The sequence below is a fragment of the Vanellus vanellus genome, assembly GCF_965231255.1.
Source record: "Vanellus vanellus genome assembly, chromosome: Z".
Classification (NCBI taxonomy): Eukaryota; Metazoa; Chordata; class Aves; order Charadriiformes; family Charadriidae; genus Vanellus; species Vanellus vanellus.
The window spans coordinates 24,614,956-24,641,559 of NC_138908.1; the positions used below are offsets into that span (position 1 = coordinate 24,614,956).

Here is a 26,604-nt window from a genome sequence, read left to right on the forward strand (position 1 = left end):
CTGGGCCGTGTCCTTTGGGCACGGCCAGGGTCCTCCAGTCCCGGGTGGAATGGGCCAGGCCAACTGCTGCTGTGGCTCTAGGTGGGCTCTCCCTGGGGCTCGGGGACACGCGGGCATGGCCGGGCCCCACAGCAGCAGCCTTTCACATACCCACCGCTCTCTGCTCTGCAGGGAGGCTCTCAGCAAGGGCACGGCGGTGCTGAGCGTGGATGAGTGGTTGAGCCAGGGCTGCAAGAGAAGCCAGAGGTGCCTTTGCCTCCTCCAGCAGAAGCTGCTCATTGCCAAGTTGCAGTAAGTGCCTGCAAGCCCAGCCGCCTTTCCCCCAGCCCTGTCCCTGGCAGCAGGGCAGGGACACCCTGGCACCAGCCTCAGCCCCCGGGGACACCTTGCTGCTGGATGCACCCATGTCTGCCCCAACAGCAGGCGGGGGACAGGGCTCCGGCAGGCTCCACCTCCAGCTCCCTGCCTGCCTCTCCGCTCTTCAGATGTGGCACCACCCTGCGCCCACGGCTCTGCCTGGCCCTGGACCAGCTGTGGGTGCTGAGTGCTGACAAGGAGGCAGCAAGAGCAGAAAAGGAAGGAAGTGATGAGGATGGGACCTCCATCATCCTCTCCTGGCCCAGCAGCTCCTGTGTTGCCACTTTCAGGTGAGTCATGGTGCCACGTCCCATGACTGGGCAGGAGAGGTTCCCAACTGGGCCCATAGCATCCTGTGAATGGCCTCTGCCCTCCGAGCAGAGCCTGGGCAGGGAACAGGCAGCACGCTGGCACAAAGGAATAGGGGCATTTCTACATCCTGAATCCCCTGGTCACCTTTTGGTGCCCAGAAGGGAAGGGCAGAAGAAGCTGCAATGCCAAGAGAAAGGGAGAAGAGGCAGCTTGGGCTTGACCCAGCTCCCTCCCTGTCCCTTCCTGGTGCACAGGACACCAGAAGGAGACAAGAGAGCCCGGGTGAGCTGCCTCCCATCCATCAAGCACCTGGAGAAGGAGCTGAGCCACTGCCACGCTGTGAGTGTTTCTGTCCCTAACAACCGCTCCTCCAGCCGAGCAGCAGATGCATCGCTGCTCACCTTCTTCCACTCCTTCTTGCCCAGTGGAGGACATTCAATCCCAGGAGCCTGGAGAAGCTGCTAGAGGTCCAGGCAGAGGTGAGAATGGCCTTTCCCCCACCCATGGCTGTGCAGGATGTGTGGTGAGTGGGGTGAGCCCCGGAAGGCAGAGGGTCCCACCGCTAATGCTCTCAGGCTGCTGGTGCCGCCTGGCAGCTTGCCAGTGGCCCTTTCTGCTGTGAGGCTGCTCTCTAACCGCTCTCTGATTCTTGTAGGATGATCCCAAGCAAGCACCGCTGCTTGCCCCATCTGTCAATAAAGGAGGACATCACCGCTCAGGTAAGTTTTGGAAAGAAAGGCAGGGAGGGCCTTTTGTCCTCCTGCAAGCGGCACGTCTGCAGAATTGAGGATGCTGCTGCCCTTCACCCGGAGGAAGTCTGTGCCCATCACGCTGCAGCAGGAGAGAGCTCAGCCCTTGGTACCCTTCGACATTGCGGAGCGCTTGAGGTGCTTCCTGCTTCACTCCGTCCCCAGAACTAAATTGACCTCTGCTCCTCAGCCAGAGCCGGGAGGAGCCATGCTCACTTGTCCCTTGAGTGTCCCTATGCAGGTGTGGCAGCCCAAGGGAGGATGTCACCTGGAGGAGCAAGGGGACCCGCTGGGCAGCGGCTGCTGGACCTGGTTCTGCGGGGACACGGAGCCTCTGCTGCTGCCCACAGCTTGGAGGAGGAGGGCAGGGCGAGGGCTGGGCAGGGCTGTCGTGGTGGCATGCCGGCTCTCAGGAGCATCCCAGCTGGAACTGCTGAGCCAGAGCCGCGGTTCCAGCTGCTGGCCCCCTGCCCGTCCTGCCCCATCGCACCACGCTGCAGGCAGGGCAGGGCAGGGCAGGCTCTGGGAGCGCTGGGCTGGTGGTCTCCATTGACGGGCTCTTACTCTGTTTTCCTTTGCAGCGGGAGGGAGCAGCAGCAGCAGGAGGAGGAGGGGGCTGCCCTTCCCCCAGGTACAGGGGTAGCAGCCGTGGTGCACCAGGCAAAAGCTTTCCTGGAGGCACCACCCTCTCTGCTAGTCCTCAAGGAAGTAGAAGTGGCAGATACGGAGGCAGGATTGGAAATAGCAGAGGTATGGCAGGTCCACAAACACTGCAACAATGTGTCTCGTGGAGGAGGGTATGTCTTAATGAGTCCAAGGAGCTGCTGTGCCTCTTCCCAGCATTCATTGCCATGTGGCTTTGTGTGTTTTTTTTTTTATCCCCCAGAACAGGGCAGTGTAAGTGAAAGTGGAAAGGTGGTTTCTCCAATGTGTTAGGAATGTGCTTATTCAAAGGAAATACCTACAAAATACCTGCAGAAGGACAGACTCCAAAAGCAAAGCCTGCCACCGCAGAAGGGGGTGTTGCACCAAAGGGGTATCTGCAGAGTTCTGTCTCGGGAGGGCAGAAGAAACGGCAGGAGAAAGAAGTGGGCAAGCCTTTTCTTGCCCGCAGGGGACCGCAGGGTGTCTGCTGAATGGCCCCTGCAAATTAGCAGAGTGTCACACACTTGTGAGAACGTTGTGTTCGAAAGTGAGGCCCTTGGAAGAAAGGGCTAATGCCAACCAGCCCAAGGCACCTTCTCTAGAGAGCTAAGGGAGCAATTTGCCAAAAAGTCGCTTACTCCTCCAGGGCATCCCTTGCCACCTGCTAACGCCAACATTTCTGGTTTAGGACACGACCACTTTTCCTCCAACCGCCCCCGAGACCACGACAGAGTCCCTGCGATGTGCAGAAGATCAAAAGAACCTTTCAAAGGCACAAAGGTAAAAGGAGTGAGCTTGGGTTAAATGGAGAACTGATTGATCCAGTTGATCCTGGCTTTACCTCTCCAATCCACTGTGGGATGGAAAGGTTTGCAGGCTCCCTCCAGGAAACCGAAAACCAAAGCAAAAGGAAGAGACCAGAGGCCTGGGAAGAGGAGATGGAATGTAAACAAGAAGAGAAAAGAAGGAAGAGAGGAAGAAGACTGCGACTGAAGAGAAAAAGAAAGGTCCAGATGGTGAAGAAGCCCAGGTGAGTCCCAGGCTCTGCTGCCCATCTTTCCCAACTCCTTAAACTGCGCTAAGTCAGTCCAAGGGGCTGGCAAGGGTCGGCCAGGGATGATGCCGTGCAGGCTTTGGGAAGAAGTCCATGGCAGCTCCCCAGGGGCTCCCGATGGAGCCCTGCTGCGTGGCACAGGCGCACTGTGCATCCCTGCAGACGCACAGTCTCAAAGGGCGTTCCCCATGGGGACAAGGCGCCAGAGCCACCCCCTGCTCAATGCCAGCTGGGCTAGAAACCCTTCCTTGCCGGCTGTGTTTCCCAAAGGAAGGGGAACCAAGTCCTGTCTCGTCCTGCCTTTGGGCTTTACCAGTGTTTTCTGACTCTGTCCTTGTAGGTGCCCGTTTCCTGTTAGTGCCTGAACCCCTGTGACTCCTGGGCTCCCGCACGCCATGTTCACAATAAAAGGATCTTTTCTCTCTTAATACAGTTGCGGATATAGTGTGCATGTGTCTTTAGTTTCTCTCATTTTTTTGGTTGAGGTTTTCATTAAAGTAATTTAATTTCTTTTTTAAACGTGTAAGTCTCTTTTCTCCCTCATCCTCTCCCTCAGAGAGTTAAACTTACTGGAGTTGTGGGAACTTGTGCTGTGTGCCCAACTGCAAAAGATAACTTATGACGCCCTGGCAGAAACGCGTATGACATATCCTGCACCACAAAAGGGGTAACCTGTCCGGCCTTCCCCACCCAGACCGTTCCTGTTTTCTCTCTTTTTAACAGACATGATGTACTCCACCAATGACATCATGGGACAAATAGCATCTGTCCTTGTTTGAAGTAAAACGGAACCGATTCTCTCTTCAGTCACTTCACTTTTTAGCTAAGCCTCTTCTAACTACTGCAGTGAGCAGCCTATTATGCAGAAACCGTTCACTCTCAGAGTGACGAGACCTGTGTTGATAGTTGATGCCAGGCATGGTATGCAGAGAGGCTCTTGCTTAGACTTAGGGCTATAACACCCAAGGGCAGATAACGTGGTTATTTGCCCCGTTGGAGGGTGGGAAGCGGAAAAGCGCAGAGGGGTCGCACCTGCGGGGAGGAGCGGACTAGACAGGTGACCCAAAATTGCCCAACAGGGGATTCCATCCCATCTGCCTCACGCGCAGTAGAAAAGCTGAGGGATCAAAGGGTCAGCCCTCTTTCTTCGATGGCCGACGCCTGAGGAGGACTCTGTCTGTTCGTGTGCATTTGGTCTCGATCCTGAATGCAGCTCCGGAATCCAGTTCCCATCCGTCACTGAGTCCAGTCTGGGACTTCCCCAGGGCCAGCTATCGAGGTGACTGTCATCCTGGGAGCTCGATACGGTTTTCTATACATTTCATTATTTCCTTTTTACTTTTCTATTAATATTTCATTAAAGCAGTTTAGTTCCTTCTAAACTCGTATGTCTCTCTCTCTCTCTCTCCTGCCTCTCTTTTTTTTTTCCTGAAGAGAGGGTGCGGGGAGCATCTGTCACTTGCCTTGTGGCCGTTTTGGCCCAAACCATGAGAGGCAGGTAAAGTGTTTACAGGAAAGAGAGCAATATTCAAAAGTGGCATGAAAACAACGACTTGGCAATGTTATGGGTACGTGTAGACTCATGACGGATGCTATAAAAGATCTGGATCGGGGTATTTTCAGAAGGGCAGCTTATGAGCCAGTGTAATCCTGTAGTAACGGACAGCAAGAACGTAGCGCTGCAACAGAAAGATGGACAGCTTTTGGCAGTCAATTTTGTGCTTAGGTGACTAAGTAGTTAGATTCTCAGGGAGATACTTAGAGAAGTACTACTTGAACTAAGTAGTTTCGATAACTAGGCAGACCTGGGCTGATGTGCAGAAAATTGGCGCCCCTGCTTAATATCTGCCGCACGTTTTCACCCTGGGTTTCTTTTTTGGTGAGCTAAAATGGTCGAGGCTTTGGGACAAACTGTCTCCTCCCATGTCTATCAAAACTGGACATGCCTTAGCACAACTGGGAGTGGTAGTTTTGTAATTTTAGTGAATTTGCTGCTGTTGGAGCTGTAGTCAAAATTAAGGAAGGAGTTTAATTACTTGCATAAAGGGAGAGCATGCGAGTAGTCTACTGACTTTGGTGTGGTCCCCAGAGCACGAGGGATTTGGGGACCACTTACTACTGGGTGTAGTTGAGAACTTCGTGCTGGAGAGTCACTGTCCTGGTTTGAGGTAAAACAGAAACAATTTTGTTCAGTAACTTCACTTCTTAGCTGGGCCTCTTCTAACTACTGAAATTAACTGCATATTGTGCAGACAATGTTCACTCTCAAAGTGATAAGACCAATTGTTTGTAGCTGATGCCCAGACATGGTATGCAGAGAAGATACTGTTTATACTTATTGCTATAACCCCCAAGGCCAACCAACTTTGTTATTTGCCCCGTTGGAGGGTCAGAAATGGAAAAGCATAGTGGAGTCCCACCTGCAGGGAAGAGCGGACAGGACAGGTGACCCAAAACTCACAAACAGGGTATTCCATCCCATCTGCCTCATGCTCAGTATAAAAGCTGAGGGATCAAAGGGGCAGGTCTCTTCCTTCAATGGCTGACGTCTGAGGAGGACTCTGTTTGTCTGCCTGTGATCCCGATCCTGAATCCAGATCCAGAAACCAGTTCCCATCCAGCCTGGAACTGCCCCAGTGCCAGCAGGTGATGTGATTGTCACCTCGGGAGCTTGATACGGTTTTGTATATATTTTTCATTATTTATTTTTATATTATTAATAATATTTCATCAAAGTACTTTAGTTCCTTCTAAACTCATAAGTCTCTTTTTCCTCCTCTGCCTCTCTCTTTGAAGAAGGGTAGAGGGGAGCACCTGTCGGTGCCATCTGGGGTGCCTCAGGTCCCCAGTAGTGGATTTTGGCCTAAACCACGACAGATTAATTGGCGCCCAACGTGGGGCCCGAGCAGTGCTCGATCAGACCTGTGATAAATTGCCCAAATAGTTTGAGTTCCAGCTTGCTCAGAGATTAGAACAGACAGCTTGCATCATGTCATTCTTAGACGAAATCTTGTATCATGCCTTTAAGCAGCTTTGTTCGACCTTAATGCAGTCAGCTTGGTTTAACCTGCCAAATGTGTTTCAAAGTTCATTTATTCTTTGGCTTTTTATGCGAAGGTTTAAAGGTGCTGTTTTGGTGTGATTCGCAATTCCGATGTATAACATGATGACTTGGGTAAGGGCTCTACCTGTATATCTCGGGCCTCTCGTGATGGATTCTGTGATTAATTATACTTTCGGTTCTACCTGGGGAATGTTTACTTCGCCCTTTGATAATTATGCTAATGTGACACCATCAGAGGTGGGGCACGGCAACCTTCTGGGCTCTGAGGATAAGGATTGGTGCCCTGTTAAGACCGTGCTTTTGTTGTCAGTTTTCCTGAATGTGATGCAGGGATGGTTTCATGTGAAACACCGGTGCAGGGAGAGCAGTAGGGGGACCGGGCGCTGCCGCCACTCAGACCCGCGCAGCCGCTCGGCGATCTGCAGCGGCGCAAACCGCGGCCCCGCCCGGCCCGGCCGCAGCCGCCCCCCCCACCGCAACGGCACAGGCGCCTGCACCGCCGCGCCGCCGCCGCCTGCAGCGGCACCGGTACCACCGGCAGCCGACCCCCCCCCACACACACCGCAACGGCACAGGCGCCTCCGCCGCCTGCAGCGGCACCGGTACCACCGGCAGCCGCCCCCCCCGCCCCGCCACACACACACCGCAACGGCACAGGTGCCGCCGCCGCCTGCAGCGGCACCGGTACCACCGGCAGCCGACCCCCCCCCCACACACACACCGCAACGGCACAGGCGCCTCCGCCGCCTGCAGCGGCACCGGTACCACCGGCAGCCGACCCCCCCACACACACACACCGCAACGGCACAGGCGCCTCCGCCGCCCGTCCCGGCGCAAGCCCTGCCCCCGCCCTGCAGCGGCACAAGCCACGCCGCCGCCTGTCCCGGCACAAGCTACTCCAGCCACTACGAGCAGTACCAAAACTACTCAATCTCCATCAAAATCGGTACAAGCTGCCCCAGTAACCAGGAAGAAGAGAAAGCAGTCAGATCGTTCCCCTGTCGCTCACGACAAGGACCAGCTGTCCCAAGACAGCTTGGGAGGGAGTTCTGAAGGAGATCCAGGAGAAGGCCCTTCTAGAGTAGATCCAGGAGAGGGTCCTTCAAGCAGCCAGGGACCAGGTTAGGAAAGCTAAAGGCCTGAAAGAATTAAATCTTGCCAGAGAGGTCAAGGGCAACAAGAAAAGCTTCTACAGGTATGTCGGTAATAAAAGCAAGACTAGGGAAAATGAAAGGAAGAGGAAAACATTAAAAATAGAAATGATCCAGAAAAAGCCAGGTCACTGAAGCCTACAAACAACTTAATACCTTGCAAATGGATAATGTTAGTTATACACGAATTTCAAGTCTTTGATCTAAAACACAGGACACAATTATAGTGTTGATCTTCTCTGCTAAAAGTTTGCTCCTAGCAAGAAAAAAAGCTCCTATAGAAAGTTCTTATTTCGGACAAAAGATGCTTAAGCACAAGGTGCATTAAACACAGTCGAACCACATCCATTTTTAGAAACACTTTGTGTCTGTTTCACAGATATTTATGGCCTACACAGTTGATTTGATTTCTCAGGCGCAAAGGATATTGCATTCTTCCTGACCTACACTATGTATTTTGAACCTGGGGCGTTTCCACACAAACAGATTGTTGAACCGAGTCCTGTGAAAGTCAGTGTGCCTCTGAGCAGGTGAAGAGCCTGCCAATACAGATGAGCCTAAAGGTAAGGATTGGAAGCCCACGTGCTTATGTTGTAGTATCGGAGGCTTATTTGCAAGCCAAGATGAGTCCACACTTAATTCTGACAGCAGGATGAAATAGATCAGCCTTTCAAGGTCCACAGGCCACTTGCTGTGCTTGTTGGGGACGGCAAACACTCCTTCATTAATGAGCGTGTACAGAGTTGGAAGTTTAACTTTAACGCTGCTTTACAGTTTGGGGATTTTCACTGCATCTCTTTTTTACGCCAAACTCTGTCTTTATTTTAAGAACTGCAACGTGACAGCGTCCTCCTTTATTCCCTTAACAATCAAACCAACTTTCGATTTAACTTAAATGGACATTTGTTCCTTAATGGAAAACTTTGTCATAATTTTGTCAATATCGTCCCAGAGCAGTTCCGTTTACCTATACAGATCGGACCTTGCAGACTATCTATGGAAACGACATCGCAGTTACTGTGGCTCTTCTCCTTTACTGATATCGGTCAGTGCTGTCTTGTCTCTCTGTCTTACTCTTTTCCACGCTGCAAAAAGGAAAAAGCAGACCTCGAAATCAATGCGAGTTCCTCTTTTCCCCAAATTAATCCTCAGGCCTCCTCTTTTGAGAGTGAGGGGAACAGGTCTCTCTGAAGAGCAGCAACAGTGACACCCAGTGGCCACCTACAAATTAGACTTGAAACAGCCCTCAGGGCACAGGAGGTCTGTGTTGTCTACCACTGAAAGTGAACAGCTCGAAAGAGTAGTTTAAAGTCATAACGGCCTGGGCAAGCTGGAGAGGCGGAGCTGCCGGCATCCCCAGCAAGGGCAGCTGTGGGGGTGCTGGGGAGCTGGCCCACGTTGTGTGTGGCAGGGCTGCCGGAGGGGGCTGGGCTGGGTGCAGGAGACCCTCCCCGGGAGGCAACAGGGCTGCCCTCCCACCCCCCAGGAGCATGGATGCCCTTCAGCTCCAGCACATGGTGGGCCCCCCTGCCGCACATTCGTGTCACAGCGTTGACAAGATCGTTCACAAACATCGCTGTGCGCTTACGTAGCAGGAGCCGCAGGAGCCAGACCAGGAGATCTTTGTCCGGTCCAAAGCTGACGAGGCAGGACAAGATAATGTCCTCTGCGATGGACGCCTGCTGATGGTGGTCCTCAAACATCAGCTCCAGCACCTGGCGCAGCCAGGGCAGCAAGTGTTGCAGGAGAAGCGAGTACTCCGCGAAAAGGCTTGCCCATTCGTGAGCCTCGAGCCTGTCCACTACAGCCATGGTCAGCTGTCCAGCAGCCCGTGGTGGAGAAGCTGCAGGGCTGTGGGGGGCCTGGTACGGGACGGCTAGTGATGCTGGAGGTGGTCTGACGGGATACTGTGGGAAGTAATAGTCCGTCTGCACTGAAGGTATGACGGCATCCACCTCCCTCTTGCAGAGGGGGTACTCGGGCTTTATCTCAGCCCACCGCCAGAAGCAGACGAGACAGAAGTGGTGGCAGCATGGCAACACATAGCTGGCTTCCTCCCAGCTGTCCAGGCATATGGGACAGTGGTCGTCCAGCTCTGTGGCCATGCTGTCTATCTGGGGAGGTGGGCTGGGGAGAGACAGCGATCACAAGCTGCTCCCTCTCACTGGTCCTCGCAGCAGCAGATGTCGCACTAGAAAAGGAAGCGAGGCCATGCTCATTGGCTGGCCTGGGCAGGGGTGGAGGAAATGCCCAGGCCCCTCAAGAGGGAAACCCTCCCAGTTCCCCAGGGTGAGGTTTCCCCGTACAGCTCACCTCTGCTGCTGCAAGCACGCCTCCTGGCTGCCCCGGCTGCCCGAACCTGGCAGGGCCGGGGAAAACCAGAACCCATCGCTCAGTGATGTCACTGTCCCTTCCTCGGGGACATGGCAATGGGCTGTCCTTGCCCACGGCGCTTGCCCTGGCAGTGCTGCGGACCCAGCACATGCCTCGGGGGTTACCGCAACGCCACTGCTCATTCCGTCTGCCACCTCTGGTCCCGTGCTCGGCGTCAGTGTTTCATGCCAGTGAGGTCTTGGCTGTGTCTTCCCAGGGTCCCGTCAGGTTCCGGTGGCCGTGGTACATATCTCCAGGCACATACAGCAAGAGGGTTCATTTGATAATGTCCCATGCCTCCCTGGGAGGCTGCAGGACAACGTCCCACAGGCTGTCCACGTACTCCAGGACTGTTGGCCAGCCCTTTGGGCTCCCCTGCTTCCTCCCACAGCACATCGAAGAACCAGCGCCTAAGGACAAATAGAAAGAGGGGAAGAGGCCTCCAAAGGCTGTGCCTCTCGTCCTCTGCCTCACCTCCAGGAATTCTTTTCCAGACTGGGTGGAAAGACATGTTCAGCTGCTGAGAAATATGCGCCTATGACACCATACACGGGAATGGGTGAAATCAATTCTATTTTGAAATAAAAATCTTCCTCCCCGCCTTGCTTTGAACTTTGCAAAATTTTTGAGATTTGTTGCTCCTGTTTACAACAGAGCATTTTATCTGGGATGCCCTGAATACCCCAGGGAATGCTCACAAACTCTGCGTGGAGACCAGTGATGCAACCTGATCAAAACAATTCAAGGATAAGATTACTTATCATATTGCATGGCCCTTCTCCTCGCTCACAGTGCGGTTTAGGGGGCACATTGCTATTCAGGAGTTAAAATCATTCCATTTCTAAATGAATACAGTGTGCTATAGGGAGTCTGGAAGCAAAGCATGGCCTCTACCTGTTTCTATATCCCCAGGTTCTTTATTTGAGTCTGACATTCTAACATATGTTGCCTCACGTTCTAACGTGATATACGTTTCCGCATGGGGAAACATATAGAAAAAAGAGTGAATGCCTTGCACTATGAGAAGCTGTCCTCTAATTTGATGGTATAGTTATAACCTGCTGTGCACGTGGTCACAAAGCAACCAACAAAGACAAGAAAAACAAGCCAGCAAGCAAAGTCTCACAGTCTCTCCCCACGCTTCAGCACTGCTGGCCAGCCCTCTTGGGCTCCCCTGGTTCCCCCCACGGGGAGTCAGGGGCAGCACTTGGCTCTCTTGCAGGGAGTTTTTCCAATTTTTCTCCCCTAGCCAGAGGGCGCAAGGCTGATCACCTCTGCTCAGCACCCATCAGGCCTCATCTGGGCACTGCGTCTTGTTTGGGGTTCAGCAATGGGCCCACGTTTTCTCTAGTGCTTGAGAGAACAGACCGGTGAATGTAGCATTACAGCGTTGGTGGATAAGGGAAGAGCAACTATCACCTACCCGGAAAGGATTTGACGCTGTCACACACAACGTTCATGTCTCCCAGTTGGAGAGACATGGGTTCCACGGATGGACTACTCGGTGGAGAAGGAATTGGCTGGGTGGCTGCACTCAAAGAGTTGCGGTCAACTGATCAATGTCCAAGTAGAGACCAGTGAGGAGCGGCATTCTTCAGGCGTCGCTATTGGGACTGGCGCTGTTTAGCGTCTTTGCCGGTGACATGGGTGTTGGGATGGAGCGCACCCTCGGCAAGTTTGCCAATGGCACCCAGCTGCGTGTTGCAGTCGACACGCTGGAGGGAAGGGATGCCATCCAGAGGGACCTGGACAGGCTGGAGAGGCGGGCCCGTGCCGAGCTCGTGATGTACAACAAGGCCAAGTGCAAGGTCCTGCACGTGGATCAGGGCAATCCCATGCACAAATACAGGCTGGGTGGAGAATGGATTGAGAGCAGCCTCGCCGAGAAGGACTTGGGGGTGCTGGCTGGTGGGAACCTGCTTAGCATGAGGCGGCAATGTGCGCTCACAGCCCAGAAAGCCAACTGCCTCCTTCTGGTACCTTCCTCATCACCACCTACCTGAAATATCAATAGTGGGTAGTAAGCTGATGTCTTAACCAGGGAAGGGAGTTTTCTCTGTATGTCCTTAATTCTGGCGCCAGGCAGGCAGCTGACTTCCCTGTGGGATGTCTCCGGTCTACAGATAGGGCCCTCTGTTCCCCTCAGAAGGGAGTCACCTACTACAATTACCTTGCTTTCTTTCTTGGTTGAGGAAGTCCTGAGGCGTGGGGGTGGGTGCCCAGCACTGGGCATCTCACTGGAGGGATCATCCTTTCCATCCTCAATCGCCTGGTCCTCGATTTCCAAAGCCCCATACCTATTATGCAAGGGCAATTGGGATGGTGAGGGGGGCTGTGAGGGGTTTCGCTTGCCTCTCCGAGGAGGGATCTGACTCCACTCCCCCTTATCCCTTGAGTTCTCTCCTTCTGCAAACTGATGAGCAAACCGATGAGTTGAGCAAACTGATAAACTGTTTGATAAACTAACCAAGGTGGAGGAAAAACTCATTCTTTCCCTGCACAGACCCATGTTGCAGCTGCTAAGAAGAAACGCCCTCCTACTCAAGAGAAAAAACACCCTCTGACTCAAGAGAAATCAAACCCGATACGAGATATCCTGTGGTTTTGCCTCTGTGAATATGGAGAAGACATGAAGAAACGGGATGAAGAACCTACGTCAGCCCTACAGGCACGGGTGCTTGAGTTGCAAAATGAAGCAGATAGAAGAAAGGATTCTTACAGGAGGAAGGCTGCTCTGACCTACGGTAGGCGATCCTACGGACCAGGTAGGAACCGATCTGATAATCGTAGGTACTACGGTCAACGTTAGAGGTGCCCTGCCTCCGGCCAGGAGGAGGAGAGGGACAACTGAATTTATTGGACTGTGTGGATTCGATGGCCTGGCACATTAGAGCCACAAAAGTATAAAGCCCTGGTGGACACTGGTGCACAGTGTACCCTATTGCCCTTGAATCATAAAGGGGCAGAAACTGTCACCATGTCTGGAGTGACAGGCGGATCTCAAGAACTGACTGTATTAGAGGCTGAAGTGAGCCTACCTGGGAATAAATGGGAGAAACACCCCATTGTTACTGGTCCAGATGCTCCGTGCATCCTTGGCATAGACTACCTCAAGAGAGGGTGTTTTAAAGACCAAAAAGGGTATCGGTGGGCTTTTGGTATAGCAGCTGTAGACACTGAGGATGTTACACAGCTGTCTACCTTACCCGGTCTTTCAGATGACCCTTCTGTTGTGGGACTGCTGAGGGTTGAAGATCAGCAGGTGCCAATTGCTACTGCCACGGTGCATCGACGACAGTATCGCACCAACCGAGACTCCCTGATTCCCATCCATCCCCTGATTCGCCGGCTAGAGAGCCAAGGAGTGATCAGCAAAACTCGCTCACCCTTTAACAGCCCTCTATGGCCAGTGCGAAAGTCTGACGGGGGACTGGAGATTAACAGTAGACTGTCGTGGCCTGAATGAAGTCACACCACCACTGAGTGCTGCTGTGCCAGACATGCTACAACTTCAGTATGAACTGGAGTCAAAGGCAGCCCAATGGTATGCTACAATTGACATTGCTAATGCCTTTTTCTCTATTCCTTTAGCAGCAGAGTGCAGGCCACAGTTTGCTTTCACCTGGAGGGGTGTCCAGTACACCTGGAATCGACTGCCCCAGGGGTGGAAACACAGCCCTACTGTTTGCCATGGACTGATCCAGACCGCACTGGAGAAGGGTGGAGCTCCAGAACACCTACAATACATCGATGACATCATTGTGTGGGGTAATTCGGTGGAAGAAGTTTTCCACAAAGGTAGGAAAATAATTAAGATTCTTCTGAAAGCAGGTTTTGCCATTAAAGGAGGTAAGGTCAAGGGACCTGCACGAGAACTCCAGTTCTTGGGAATTAAGTGGCAAGATGGCCGTCACCAGATCCCAACGGATATGATTAACGGAATAACATCTATGTCCCCACCTACTAACAAAAAGGAAAGACAAGCCTTTTTAGGTGTTGTGGGTTTCTGGAGAATGCATATTCCAGGTTATAGCCAGATTGTGAAACCTCTCTATGAAGTGGCTCGAAAGAAAAATGAGTTTCTGTGGGGCCCTGAGCAATGACAAGCCTTTGAGCAAATTAAACAAGAGATTGTGCATGCAGTAGCCCTTGGAGCAGTCCAAACTGGACGGGACATTAGAAATGCACTCTACACTGCAGCCGGGGACAATGGCCCTACCTGGAGCCTCTGGCAGAAAGCACCAGGGGAGACTCGAGGTCGACCCCTAGGATTCTGGAGTGGAGGATATAAAGGCTCCGAGGCCAACTATGCTCCAACTGAGAAAGAAATCTTGGCAGCATATGAAGGAGTTAGAGCTGCTTCAGAAGTAATTGGTACTGAGGCACAGCTCCTCCTGGCGCCCCGATTACCAGTACTGGGCTGGATGTTCAAGGGTAAAGTTCCTTCTACTCATCATGCCGCCGATGCTACCTGGAGTAAGTGGGTTGCCTTAATCACGCAGTGAGCTCGAATAGGAAAGCCAGATGGCCCAGGAATCGTAGAATTCATCACAAATTGGCCCGAAGGCAAAGACTTGGGGAAGGCACTAGAGGAGGTGGTGACACGTGCTGAGGAAGCTGCACCATATAATGAACTGTCAGATAATGAGAAACAGTATGCCTTGTTTACTGATGGGTCTTGTCGTATTCTAGGAAAACATGGAAGGTGGAAAGCTGCTGTGTGGAGTCCTACACGACAAGTCACGGAAGCTGCTGAAGGACAAGGTGAATCGAGTCAATTTGCAGAGGTAAAAGCCATCCAGCTGGCGTTAGATGTTGCTGAACGAGAAAAGTGTCCAATACTCTATCTCTATACTGACTCATGGATGGTGGCAAATGCTCTGTGGGGGTGGGTAAAGCAGTGGAAGCAGAGCAACTGGCAGCGCAGAGATAAACCCGTCTGGGCTGCTGAGCTGTGGCAAGACATTGCTGAGCGGCTAGCGAACCTAGTCGTAAAGGTACATCACGTAGATGCCCACGTACCCATGAGTCGGGCCACCGAGGAACATCAAAACAATCAGCAAGCGGATCAGGCTGCTCAAATTTTCCAGACAGACTTGGACTGGGAACATAAAGGTGAACTATTCTTAGCTCAGACTTGGACTGGGAACATAAAGGTGAACTATTCTTAGCTCAGTGGGCCCGTGACACTTCCGGTCATCAAGGAAGGGATGCAACATATAAATGGGCCCATGACCGAGGGGTGGATTTAACCATGGACACTATTGCGCAGGTTATCCGCGACTGTGAAACATGCGCCGAAATCAAGCAAGCTAAATGGTTAAAACCTTTGTGGTATGGGGGACAGTGGCTGAAATATAGGTATGGGGAGGCTTGGCAAACTGATTACATCACGCTCCCTCAAACTCGCCAGGGTAAGCGCTATGTGCTTACAATGGTGGAAGCAAGCACCGGATGGTTGGAAAGCTCTGCCGTACCCCATGCCACTGCCCGGAATACTATCCTGGGCCTTGAAAAGCAAGTCGTGTGGCGACATGGCGGCCCAGAAAGAATTGAGTCAGACAACGGGACTCATTTTGAAAACAATCTTATAAGTAATTGGGCAAAAGAAGATGGCGTAGAGTGGATATATCCTATCCCCTATCATGCACCAGCTTCTGGGAAGATTGAGCGATACAATGGACTGTTAAAAACCACCCTAAAAGCAATAGGAGGGGTGGAACCTTTAAAAATTGGGACAAGCATTTAGAGCAAGCTACCCGGCTAGTTAACACCAGGGGATCCATCAATCGAGCTGGTCCTGCTCAATCAGACCTTTTACATACTGTAGAAGGGGATCAAGTCCCTGTGGTGCATGGAAGGAATTTGTTAGGGAAAACTGTTTGGGTTTTTCCTGCTTCAGGCAAAAGCAAACCCATTCGTGGGACTGTTTTTGCTCAAGGACCTGGATGTACTTGGTGGGTGATGCTGAAGGATGGAGAAGGTCAATGTGTACCTCAAGGGAATTTAACCCTTGGTGAGAATACTCAATCCTGAGCAGTATGATGCTGATCACTACATAATACTAACAGTGTTCCATACGTGCTTTTCAGGATAATAGAGAGGTGATGAAACCTGAGATAGCTTCATCAAGTGGCATCCAGCAAGCTCTTCAAGATGAACATGCTATCCGTGGGCACAAACCAGAGTGAATTTCGTACCATCTTTCCTGCCCTGAGATGAGATCCTGCAATCATGAACTAAATGGACTTTTGCATATAACTTTTGTAGGTAAATGTAAACCATAGATGAGTGACCTGCATGTATCCATCTCATATATATAATCTGTGTGTGTGTAAATTTGATAGATAAAAGTAATAGTAATCTGAGCAAGATGCAAATGGTATGGAATAAGGGGTGGAATGTCCTGGTTTGAGGTAAAACAGAACCAATTTTGTTCAGTAACTTCGCTTGTTAGCTGGGCCTCTTCTAACTACTGAAATTAACTGCATATTGTGCAGACAGCGTTCACTCTCTCAGAGTGATAAGACCACTTGTTTGTAGCTGATGCCCAGACATGGTATGCAGAGAGGCTCCTGCTTATACTTATTGCTATAACCCCCAAGGCCAAGCAACTTTGTTATTTGCCCCGTTGGAGGGTCGGAAGCGGAAAAGCATAGTGGAGTCCCACCTGCAGGGAGAAGCGGACAGGACAGGTGACCCAAAACTCACCAACAGGGTATTCCATCCCATCTGCCTCATGCTCAGTATAAAAGCTGAGGGATCAAAGGGGCAGCTCTTCCTTCAACGGCCGACGTCTGAGGAGGACTCTGTTCATCTGCCTGTGATCCCGATTCTGAATCCAGATCCGGAATCCAGTTCCCGTCCGTCACTGCGTCCAGCCTGGGACTGCCCCAGTGCCAGCCGGTGACGTCATTGTCATCTCGGGAGCTTGATAGGGTTTTGTGTCTATTTTTCATTTTTTCTTTTCTTTTATTATTAATACTTCATTAAAGTACTTTAGTTCCTTCTAAACTCATAAGTCTCTTTTTCCTCCTCTGCCTCTCTCTTTGAAGAGGGGTAGAGGGGAGCATCTGTCGGTGCCATCTGGGGTGCCACAGGTCCCCAGTAGTGGATTTTGGCCTAAACCACGACAGTCCCGTAGCTTGTGAATTTGACTGGTTTCCCTGTGCCATGAAGTCGATTTTAACCCGACTAAAGCAAGACATGTATTTAAAGTGAAATCAAAGTGTGCTAACCTTTGTATACAGAAAACAGTTGGAGTTCTTCTCTATCTCAGATCTTTGGCAGCAGAGGCATTGCTTTCTCATGGAGGCCGGCTCCGTGTGTACGTGTGCACAGAAAGCAGGAGCGGTGGGGCAGGGTGTCAGTGCACCCCTGAGAAGCTGTAAAACATTTGGTCCGGTCTCAGTGTGCAGCTGCAATAGGTGGGAAAACAGGAGGAAACCAAAGGCGGCAATGAGAAGACAGCTGTATCAGCCTGAGTATTTGATGAGCCATATACATAGCTCACAGTTAACCTCAAGTGGTAACATGAAGGAAATGAAAATGTTTCTTCTGGGGACAATGGGGCACAGGGGTGCTGACAGTTGGCCTGATGGGTGTTATCAAAAGTTGGAGACAAGTCCCCTTGATTGGCCGGAGCAGACGCCCAAAGGCTGTACTGGGTTGCCCATGGATGGCAGCGGGAGTTGTCCAGGGACGGGATCAATTGTCCCAGCAAAGGCAGTCTGGTTGCCCGGAGTCTGCACTGAGCTGCCCACGGGTGGCCCCGGGTTGCCCATCAAGAGCACCGGGCACCAAAGGGCTGCATCAGGTTGCCATAGCGGCTGCAGGGAGCTGCCCAGGCAGAACCCGGTCCCTGAGCGCCCTGCGCCCCTGGCAACGCTGCCCTGGTTCTGTGTCACACAGGGCACTGGGGACGCTGCAGTGTCTGGCAGTGCTGCCACCGAACCCCACAGCACAGCAGGGAGTAGCCGCCCTCCCGGGCACTCCCAAGCCTCTGGAGGTTTCGGGTGAGTATGTACCATTATGGGAAAGTATTTTTTATGCAAACTTCCCATTTTTGAAGGACTCAAGTGGCTTTCACGCTGTAACAGATGGGATTGAGCACATGCTTTGTGTCAAACCCCACTCCCACCCAGGCATCTTGTTGCAGCACACCAGTGTCCTCACCTTTCACTGGGCTCTGAGCCAGGCTGGGAGCTGTGGGGAGGGGATGGGGTACCTCCTGAGTCGCCTCCTGAGGGTTTGGCCTCAGATGCGGTGTGTTAGGGACATTTGCTGGCCCTCTGCATGATGTTTCTGACAACAACTGACTGATACCCTGAATCTGAAAAGAGCAGTAGCACCCACAATGCCGTATGCAGTTCTCGGTAGCAAAATCTTCACGTGTGGCCATTCCTCCTAGGGCTCCTGCAAGGCTGCTGTTTACACACCCCTCTGAAAAGACTGTCTGGGATTTCTCCTTTCCAAGTGCATCGATTTTACGTCAGGTGAGGCGTAGGCATTTTTCTTCCTTTGCAAGTCAAGAGAGGGCTGTTCTCTTGAGACTGAAATAGCTGGAGGGGGGTCAAATTTGGATATAGATCTGCAAAGCATCAATGCAAGTGAAGGTGGGGGGTGAGGATTGAGTCCCTGACCCACCAATCACACTGGGTTGGTCCAAAGGGGCGCAGCTATCGGGGCTGGAAAGGGCACTTTGAAAGAGAAAAGGACATCTGGAGTACTAGAAGATCAGCACATACGCCAGCCAAAGAAGCCAATGAATACAAGACAATCACCAGCTACACTTTCACGGGATTGACAGATTTGAGGAGAATGAAGGCTAATATCTGTCATTCTCCTGAGCAGCCATGCTTTGCTTTTCTCCGCATTTCAATACTTGAGGCTAGATACTAAACAAATTCAAATCCCTTTCCAGATACAAATGCTTGGGGTGCTGTGAGAAGGCATTTGCTTTCAAGAGTTTTAGGCCTGTACAGGTGACCTGTGGGTGCTGTGTGCGTTGCTGTTTGTGTTAGAAGCTGCATGTGTTGCTGTAAGAAGGAAGGCAAGTGCAGGTGCTGACTGAGGGAAGTTGTCTTCTATCTCCTCCTCTGTGCAGGACAAGTACTTGAAGAGCAGTGGTCAGGAATGGAGGCTGTCGGCTCTCGCTTAACGGCAAGACGTGCCAAGGTTCTGCCTGCCATCAACACCATGACTGCCAGCTATAAGGACCGTTTCCCGTACTACCCGTTGCCTCAGAGCTCCAGCCTCCCCTGGATGCCCAGCACCTACTCTAAAAGAGATGCCATCAAACCAGCTTTGGCTCCCTTTTCCAAAACTTCCCAGGGGATGACCACCAGCGAGAAACTCCCTTACATTTCCAACAGAACAACCCTCTTCACCCGCTACACCCCTGACGACTGGTACAGGTCCAACCTGACCAAGTACAAAGAGTCAGAGACTTCCCGGCACAATGCGGAGGCTCTGAGAGTTGATACCACCCGCATGATTGGGGATAAATACCAGCAGACAAAGAAAACACAAGAAGAAAGCACCAAAAGCCTGGGAGGACGTGTGAATGCTATTGAGTTTTGGAAAGGGGAGCTCTGCCGTGAGCTGGATGAGATGATCGGGGAGACCAACACGCTCACAGACATGAAGAAGAGACTAGAAAGGGCCTTGGCTGAGACGGAGGCCCCTCTCCAGGTAAGCACTCTGTCCAGTGGGCTGCAAGCTGTAGCCTACTGCTGGAACAACTGCAGCCATTCAAATGTCTAAGTTCCACTGCAGCTCCGCAAGACCTAGAGAGTTTTTATGAAGAGACCATAAGTTAAGTTTGCAATGTCTTCCCATCTGCTGCATCCCCTATCAGCCCGTTATGAGCTCATCACAATTCTATTTGCTTAACCAAATATTTGTGTAGGCGGAACATCCAAATTCCTGGACTGGGAGACAGAAGCCCATGTCTTCCTACAACACCCTGGGGAGGTCAGCATCAAGGCTGACACAGGTGCCTGTGCCACAGCTCTGGTTGCAGCTGGGACACGCGTGCTTCCTCATGTTGATTTGATGCATACGGTGCAGTTCGGTTTCTTGTTGTCAGCTGAAGCAGCCGCCCTGGGCACTTTGTTCCCCTGGTGTCCCCTCTGTGCCCGCCTAGAATTTCTTTTCTTCCATTTCTTGAGACGGGGACTCTCTCTATAGAGAATCCTGCCCCTGCACCCAACAGTGATGGCATGTCCCCAACAGGTCGCTCAGCAGTGCTTGCTTCAGCGGGAGAAGAGGATGGGCATTGACCTCGTCCATGATGATGTGGAGAAAGAGCTCTTCACGGTAAGTTGGGCCACCCAGATCATGTGTTAAAGCCAGTTTTACCTAAACTGCCCTACTGAGGCTTTGCAGCCTTCTTCCCTACCTGGCTCCTTACCGCTGGGGAGGTGCTCAGCTCTTCAACCCCCCCAAAACCTGCTGGGCCACGGGATGGGGTTCCCCCAGGCAGCAGCATGCCCACGCCGTGTGGGTATGACTTGGCCGTACAGAGGAAGGAATAGCTGAAGAGCAGCTGCGTGTTTGGGTAGCGTGTGGGGGTTCTGTGACCATCTTCAGGGAGTAGTGCACTAAAGACATGCACGCAGTTTGGGGGCACTTTCTCCACTCCCTGCCTGTTTACTCTGGGCAGAAAGACAAGCAGGCAAGTTCTTGCTGTGTGCAGGGTTGGGGAGGTCTGAGGGGACGAGTGGCATCAGGACAACTGAGTACAGACACTGATGATGGGGCCATGTGTCCTTTACCCAGGAAGTCAATGTCATCAGGTCGTGCCAGGAGAAGATGCAGCGGTACCTGGATGAAGCCAAAGCCCAGCTCGCGTAAGGAGGAGCTCCTTATGTCATGCTGTAGGGCTGATGTGCATTTGCAGTTGTGATGTGGACCCCCAGCAGACCCCGACCTCTCCCCACACCCTGCAGATGGAAAAGCCAGGCGGGCTCCCCGGGAAGTGGGCAGTGATGCTCATGGGAGGACAGAGCTGCGTGGGAGGGAGCTGCGGGGAACTGGAGCGGGGAGGAAGCCCTTCCACCTGAACATCCCCAGCGATGGCTGTTGTTTGCATGTTGAAGGTCCAACAGGGTGGCCCAGCACGAGCTGGAGAGGGACCTGGCCCACAAGCAGGCGGCCCACCGCATCGATGACAAGTGTCACCACCTGAGGAGCACCTCCCACGGCATCAGCTACTACCCAGCGGTGGAGCGGGTTGATGCCACGTGAGTGCACGCTGGGCGGCACGCCAGCAGCAAGCTGTGCCCGGGATGCACGGTGCCTCTCCCTGGCAGGGAGCTGCTTGTCCCCAGCCCACTGTCAAGGCACGTCCATCCCGCCTGGAGACAGCTGCCTGAGTGGGACCGTTTCTCTCTGCTTATTGTTATTCTTACTGTTATTGTTATTGTTAACCATACCTTTATTCTTACCCTTACTCGTAGTCTTCTTCTCATTCTTATTTTCTGTTGTTGTTCTATTAAACTGTCTCTATCTCCACCCGTGAGTCCTGTTCTTTCTCTTTCCCCTCCATTGAGAGTGGCTGTGTGGTCCTAGCTGCTGGCCAGAGTTAAACCACAACCTATGCTCAAATTAAAGACGGAGATTTCAGATACATTTAATCAGTGCTGCTCCCAGGCAGGCTTCATGCCTGCCCACGTCCAGCTTCAGCACTACGGGCTTACCGGGGCCTCTTCTTCCCCCTCACCTCCTGAAGGATCTCGGTGCCGGACTCTTGGGCCAATATCACAGACGACAACATCCTCCGCTCACAGAGCCAACGGGCGGCCTCCTCCAAGCTGCGGGACAACATCGAGAACCTGCTGGTGGTGGTGGCAAACGAGATGCGGAGCCAGTTCAACAGGGTGAACATCGCCTTCACCAAACGCATCAGCGAGACAGCCGATGCCAAGAGCAAGATCCGGACCCACCTGGCCAAGGTAGTCGGAACCCCTCCCTTTCGGTGTGTCACTGTCACTTCCTAGTGACACCCCTGAGGTGGGACCCTTAGGAGTTGGCACCGTAATTTCATCTCAAGGGGTCTGTTTTTGCTAGGGCATCCTCACTGGCAGCCTGGGAGCACAGGGATTGCCAGCAGAAAATGCCAATGCTGGTTGCATCTCCTGGTAGTTCCTTCAGAAGCGCTGGCTGCCCTCCAGAACGGCCTTGCTGGGCCTCTGCTGGGCTGCCTGCTGGGGGGGTTGCAGGCTTGCTTCTCCTCCAAGGACGTGCTTTCACTCTCCGTGCTCTGGGGCTGCTGCACGGGCATGCGTGTGTTTGCTTTGCCAAGCAGAGTCAGTGGAAATCAGTGATGGACACCTGCCTCAGAGCTGTGGGTCTCATAGAAAGCTTCCTGAAATGGGCCCCACACTGTATTGAGTAACTGAGGGAAGACGGGGCTTGCAGCACTGCGAGCTGATGCCACGTCTTTCAGTGAGGATCCATGAAGAACCTTCCCTCTCTGAGTTACTGTTGATGGATGATTAGTTCCAGCAAGCGGTAATTTTGGGAAGCTGGGAATTCAATAGGTCCATCAGTGCTCCAAAACCTCCTCTGATGTGACAGCAAGAGCCAAGAGAGGTTTTTCCCTGAAGAAAAATTACTCTTGGCTCTGCGCCTTGATGTGTAGCAGAATGACAGGGGTCTGAGCCCAGGGTCTGCTTATTGAACTTGTTTTGTTCTGCAGATGGACAAGAGGAAAGGGTAATTATGTTGTCACTTGAGAAGATACTTTTTAATTTGTGCATGGGTTTCTTTTTTACGCCAGATGCTGCAGGAAATCTTCCAGGTGGAGAAGACCATGGAAGCCATCCAAAAGGCCATTAGGGACCAAGGGCCTCCCTTAAAAGTGGCTCAGAGCCGGCTGGACGAGCGCACACGCAGACCAAACGTGGAGCTGTGCCGGGACACTGCCCAGCTCCGGTAAGGCAGGAGCGTGGGTCTGGTGGGCTCCTTGAGGAGTTACGGCTGGTAGCACCCGGGGGTAGCACTGCATGAAAAATTAAGCATGGGCTTTTCTTTCAACAGTCCTTCCATAAGCGCACTGCTATAATCAAAAGCAATGAGCAGGTATTGCAGCCTTTGGGTGCTGGGAGAGCTCTGCGCCCACAAAGGAGGCTGTACACCATGGCCGGGTATAGCCTGATGGCACCCCATGAGGGGATGGATTCTTCCCGCTTGGGTAAGCCCCATCTTCTCTCCAGCCTGCTTCCCGGCAGTTGGATGTGCTCAGTTTTGAAGGACGAGCCCTTTACTCTCCAACAGGATCCTGCTGAGATCCCTTAGGCCCTTCCTTTTGGGGAACTGCAAGGAAGGGTGCCCCCTATGGAGAAGCAGAAAGGGCTGTCCTCACCTTCTCCGAGGACACTGGAAATCCTTTCAAGGACACAGTGGTCTGTTTGGGATTGCACGCCGAGGAGCTGTGGAGAAGTAGGCTGGCCTGAGCGCCCAGCAGCACCCCCTCTGAGGCACCCCAAAGTTCACCCCTCCTGGGAGCCCGTTGGGCAAGACTCCAGCTGAAGCCTTTTCAGAGCAATTGAAACCCAGCCCCACAGCCTTTGCAGCATCTCGTACAACAAGGGTTTTTTCCATCCTCCCCTTGTTTCACATTCACTTTTAGCCTCTCCCAGATGTCCTGTTTTCTTTGTGTGCATCTGTGGGCATGGGGAGGATGCCTGCACAGGGAAATCCAGGAGGGGGAGCCAACAAACCCCCCAAACCAAGCAGGAACAGGAAACCACACCTGCTCATCCCTCTTCTTGCTGGCCTGAGCTGCTCTGGGAGAGGCGGCTGCGCATTGCCAAAGCCTTTGAGCAGACTTAACCATGCCTCCCCGCTGAGGTCTGGAGGAACTCTGCCCTCAGCTTTCCCATGCGTCTGCCAGAAACAGGGGGTCTGAGTTAGTCTGAGCACGCTGAAGGGGGAAATCCTGTGACCAAGGGGCCCTTCAGCAATGCCACGCTAGAAACCACCCCCACGATGGCACTGTTAACCAGGGTTTCTTGCTGTTTTCCAGCCTTGTCAACGAGGTCCACAAAATCAACGAGACGGTCCAGAGCCTCCAGCAGCGCCTGAGAGACACCGAGGACACCCTGCAAATGCTGGTTCATACCAAGTCGGTCTTGCAGCATGACCTGGCCGTCAAAGCCAACACACTCTTCATTGATGAGGAGAAGTGCATGGGCATGCGCAAGACCTTTCCCAGCACTGTGCGGCTGCTGGGTTCCATTTAGGCTCAGCTGAACTCACTGAATCTGTTGTGTGAGGGATTCCCAGTTTGGCTAAGATGCTTTGGAAATACTTGATTAGAGTTTCACTTCCTGCTGAAAGCCATGAGTAGAAATTAAATGATCTGTTTGTGTGTTATACGGTCTACCGGTATTTTTTTTGCCTTTGGTTTTTCTCTTTCCACTGTACTTTCACGGTGTGCCAGAAAGTCACTGAAAATACTTTGTATGCGACTAAGAGTAAATCCACCCACGGGGATTCAGTCCTACCCTCTCAGTCGGTGATTTTAGGAGAAAAACTGTCGTGTCTGCCTCCTTTTGAGGCACCTTCTTATCACCTTCTTAGAGGAACACCCTTTCATTCCATGGTGTTTCCTTCTTGCCTCATCGCTGGAAGACTTCAGGTGTCCTGCAGCGTAGCCAGCACATCTCAGAGCAACAGCCTGTGGGCCCTCGCTAGCACCCTGTCCCTCTAACCTTGGCGTGTCATCTCACAGCTTGTCACGGGCAAGCCTGATATTGTCCCCCTCTCCCTTCAAGCCTCGTTTTAAGCGCTGTCCGGGAGCCCTGATAGCTAGTGAGCAAAGACCTTCTTCCCCCTTTGATCGCCATAGGAGGACATGTTGCAGCTTCCACCACCACACACACGGAAGAGCAGTAATGGGTAATAGTCGGTGGGCCGTACCAGGCTTGGAAGTTTCCTAGTAATATCCTTAAGCTGGGGCCCAGGGAGGAAGCAGACATCCCATCGGAAGAATAAGGGTTTGGACCAATTTATGTCATTCATGTTCATGATATGAAAATAATCTTGTATGGTATGAAATAATCTTGCCGGCCAGCTTGGGTCAAGTGCTCACGTCTCACTCCTCCTCATCCCTGCGCCTGGCAAGCTCAAAATCTCTGAGACCTTGAAACCCACACACCATAGCCAGCTATAAAGTACATATTTTCACAAGTTCAGACACTGGAGTCTTCTAAAAGTGCAGGCTTCCCAACTATTAGAAGAGAAGTTAGTCCTGTGTCGCTCAAAGCAGGACACACTATAACATAGTTTTGCATCGCAGGAGAGCATATTCTTCTCTTTGCATAACCTCATGCAAAATGACTGCAATTCAAAGTGCAGAGCACTCAGGCCTGGTGGCCCTATGTCCCATAAGCCCTCAGTTTCACAGCTGCTCACTGAGTTCACGAAAAACACAGTCAGAGTTTTTAGTCATTAAGCACAGTCTTTAAGGCAGCTATCTTGTCAGGTTTTGAAAGCCGAGCTCTTGTCCTCAGCTCCTCTGCTCTTCTCCTGGGCACACAGTAGCTACTGGAAGCAGCTGAAGAGGCACTGCTCATTGTGTGTTGCTATCAACATATTTACATTAGTCTAAAATACACCCCGTGATTATGTAAAGGTTTGGAAAGGACCAGGCCAAGTCGGGACAGCTGAGGCCATCTGGGCTAGTATCAATGCTGATTTGGTATTAGCAGACGATTGTTTCTCTTTGGAAGAGCAATTACACAAAACAGTGAAGGTGATCTGAAGCTTTGTTGAGGCGGGTGCACTGCAAACCCTGACCTCTGAGTTCATGATCTGCTTCTCCTCCTAATCAATGGGCAGAAATAGCACTTCTTTGATACAGTTCCAGTGACTTCAGACATTGGTTTTAACAGATTTTGACTTGACGCACAGAGGCACGCGTCTTTCCACTGAAAGAGGGTTTAGTTCATGACGAGACAGGAAGTTGCAATAATACTGTTAGGTGAGATTGCATCCACTATGAACAGCCATGCAAGGATGATGATGGTTTTGAAAAGAATCAAAATTTTTATCACAGCTCCCATAAAATTCAATAGAGCCCAAAACCTCTGGTGCAAACTGTAGGAACAAATCTCAAGAATGTGGCAAAGTTCAAAGCAAGGAGGGGAGGAAGATTTTTATTTCAAGATAAAAGTGATTTCACCCCTTCATGTGCATGCTGTCCTATCCTCCCAGCAGCTAAATGTGTATTTCCACCCAGCCTGGACACAATTCCCCGAGCCGAGACAGAGGACAAAAGACACAGCTTTGGGAGGCCTCTGCATATCTCCCGGATGGTCCCTGCCTGGGTGAACAACGCTCACATCTGCCCCTTCACACTGGGTTATACCAACAACCAAACCACTCAAGTGCCCCTACTGGAAGAGGCCTCTTGTGCAACTCGGAGACGGCTCAGGGAAGGGTCAACAAGGAATATAGACCTGGATGCTCTAGAGTGTGGCATCGCAGGTCTGGACGGATTGACCTCCAGGCTCAGGGATCCCACAGCCTCTCTGGCAACCCACTCCACTGCTTTATGAGTCTCACAAGGATTTTCTTCTGGATTCCTGCTCTCCAGCCTGAACCTCTCCACTTTCAGGAGATGCCACCAGGCAGTGCTGGCAAGACGTTCCAAGTGATGGGTTCTGTTGTCACCGAGGGATGGGCTCTGATGTCACCAAGCAACGGATTGTGAACACGTGCCCCTCGCTGCTTAAATCCGGGCGCCGAGTCCCATCCAGCTGGTTCATACCCGCATTCCAGCTGAGCAGTTGGCGAGGCTGGAGTGTTGAGCCAAGCCTTGGCGCTGGTGTCCTGACCGGGGAGTTAGTTGCTCGCGGCAGCTCTCCATCTGTGCCCCAGAGCCCGCAA

The 26,604-nt window shown here is 52.1% G+C and overlaps 1 protein-coding gene across 1 annotated transcript; it reads left to right on the forward strand.

Moving 5' to 3' along the window:
• Positions 1-18,840: 18,840 nt before the first annotated feature.
• On the forward strand, positions 18,841-23,954 carry LOC309683165 (tektin-3-like; the record flags this gene model as incomplete). Its single annotated transcript, XM_082497366.1, has 7 exons — positions 18,841-19,398; positions 19,942-20,025; positions 20,488-20,558; positions 20,808-20,951; positions 21,440-21,662; positions 22,490-22,644; positions 23,738-23,954. The coding sequence occupies 7 exons, from the start codon at positions 18,841-18,843 to the stop codon at positions 23,952-23,954; spliced, it is 1,452 nt and encodes a 483-aa protein (XP_082353492.1).
• Positions 23,955-26,604: the final 2,650 nt, after the last annotated feature.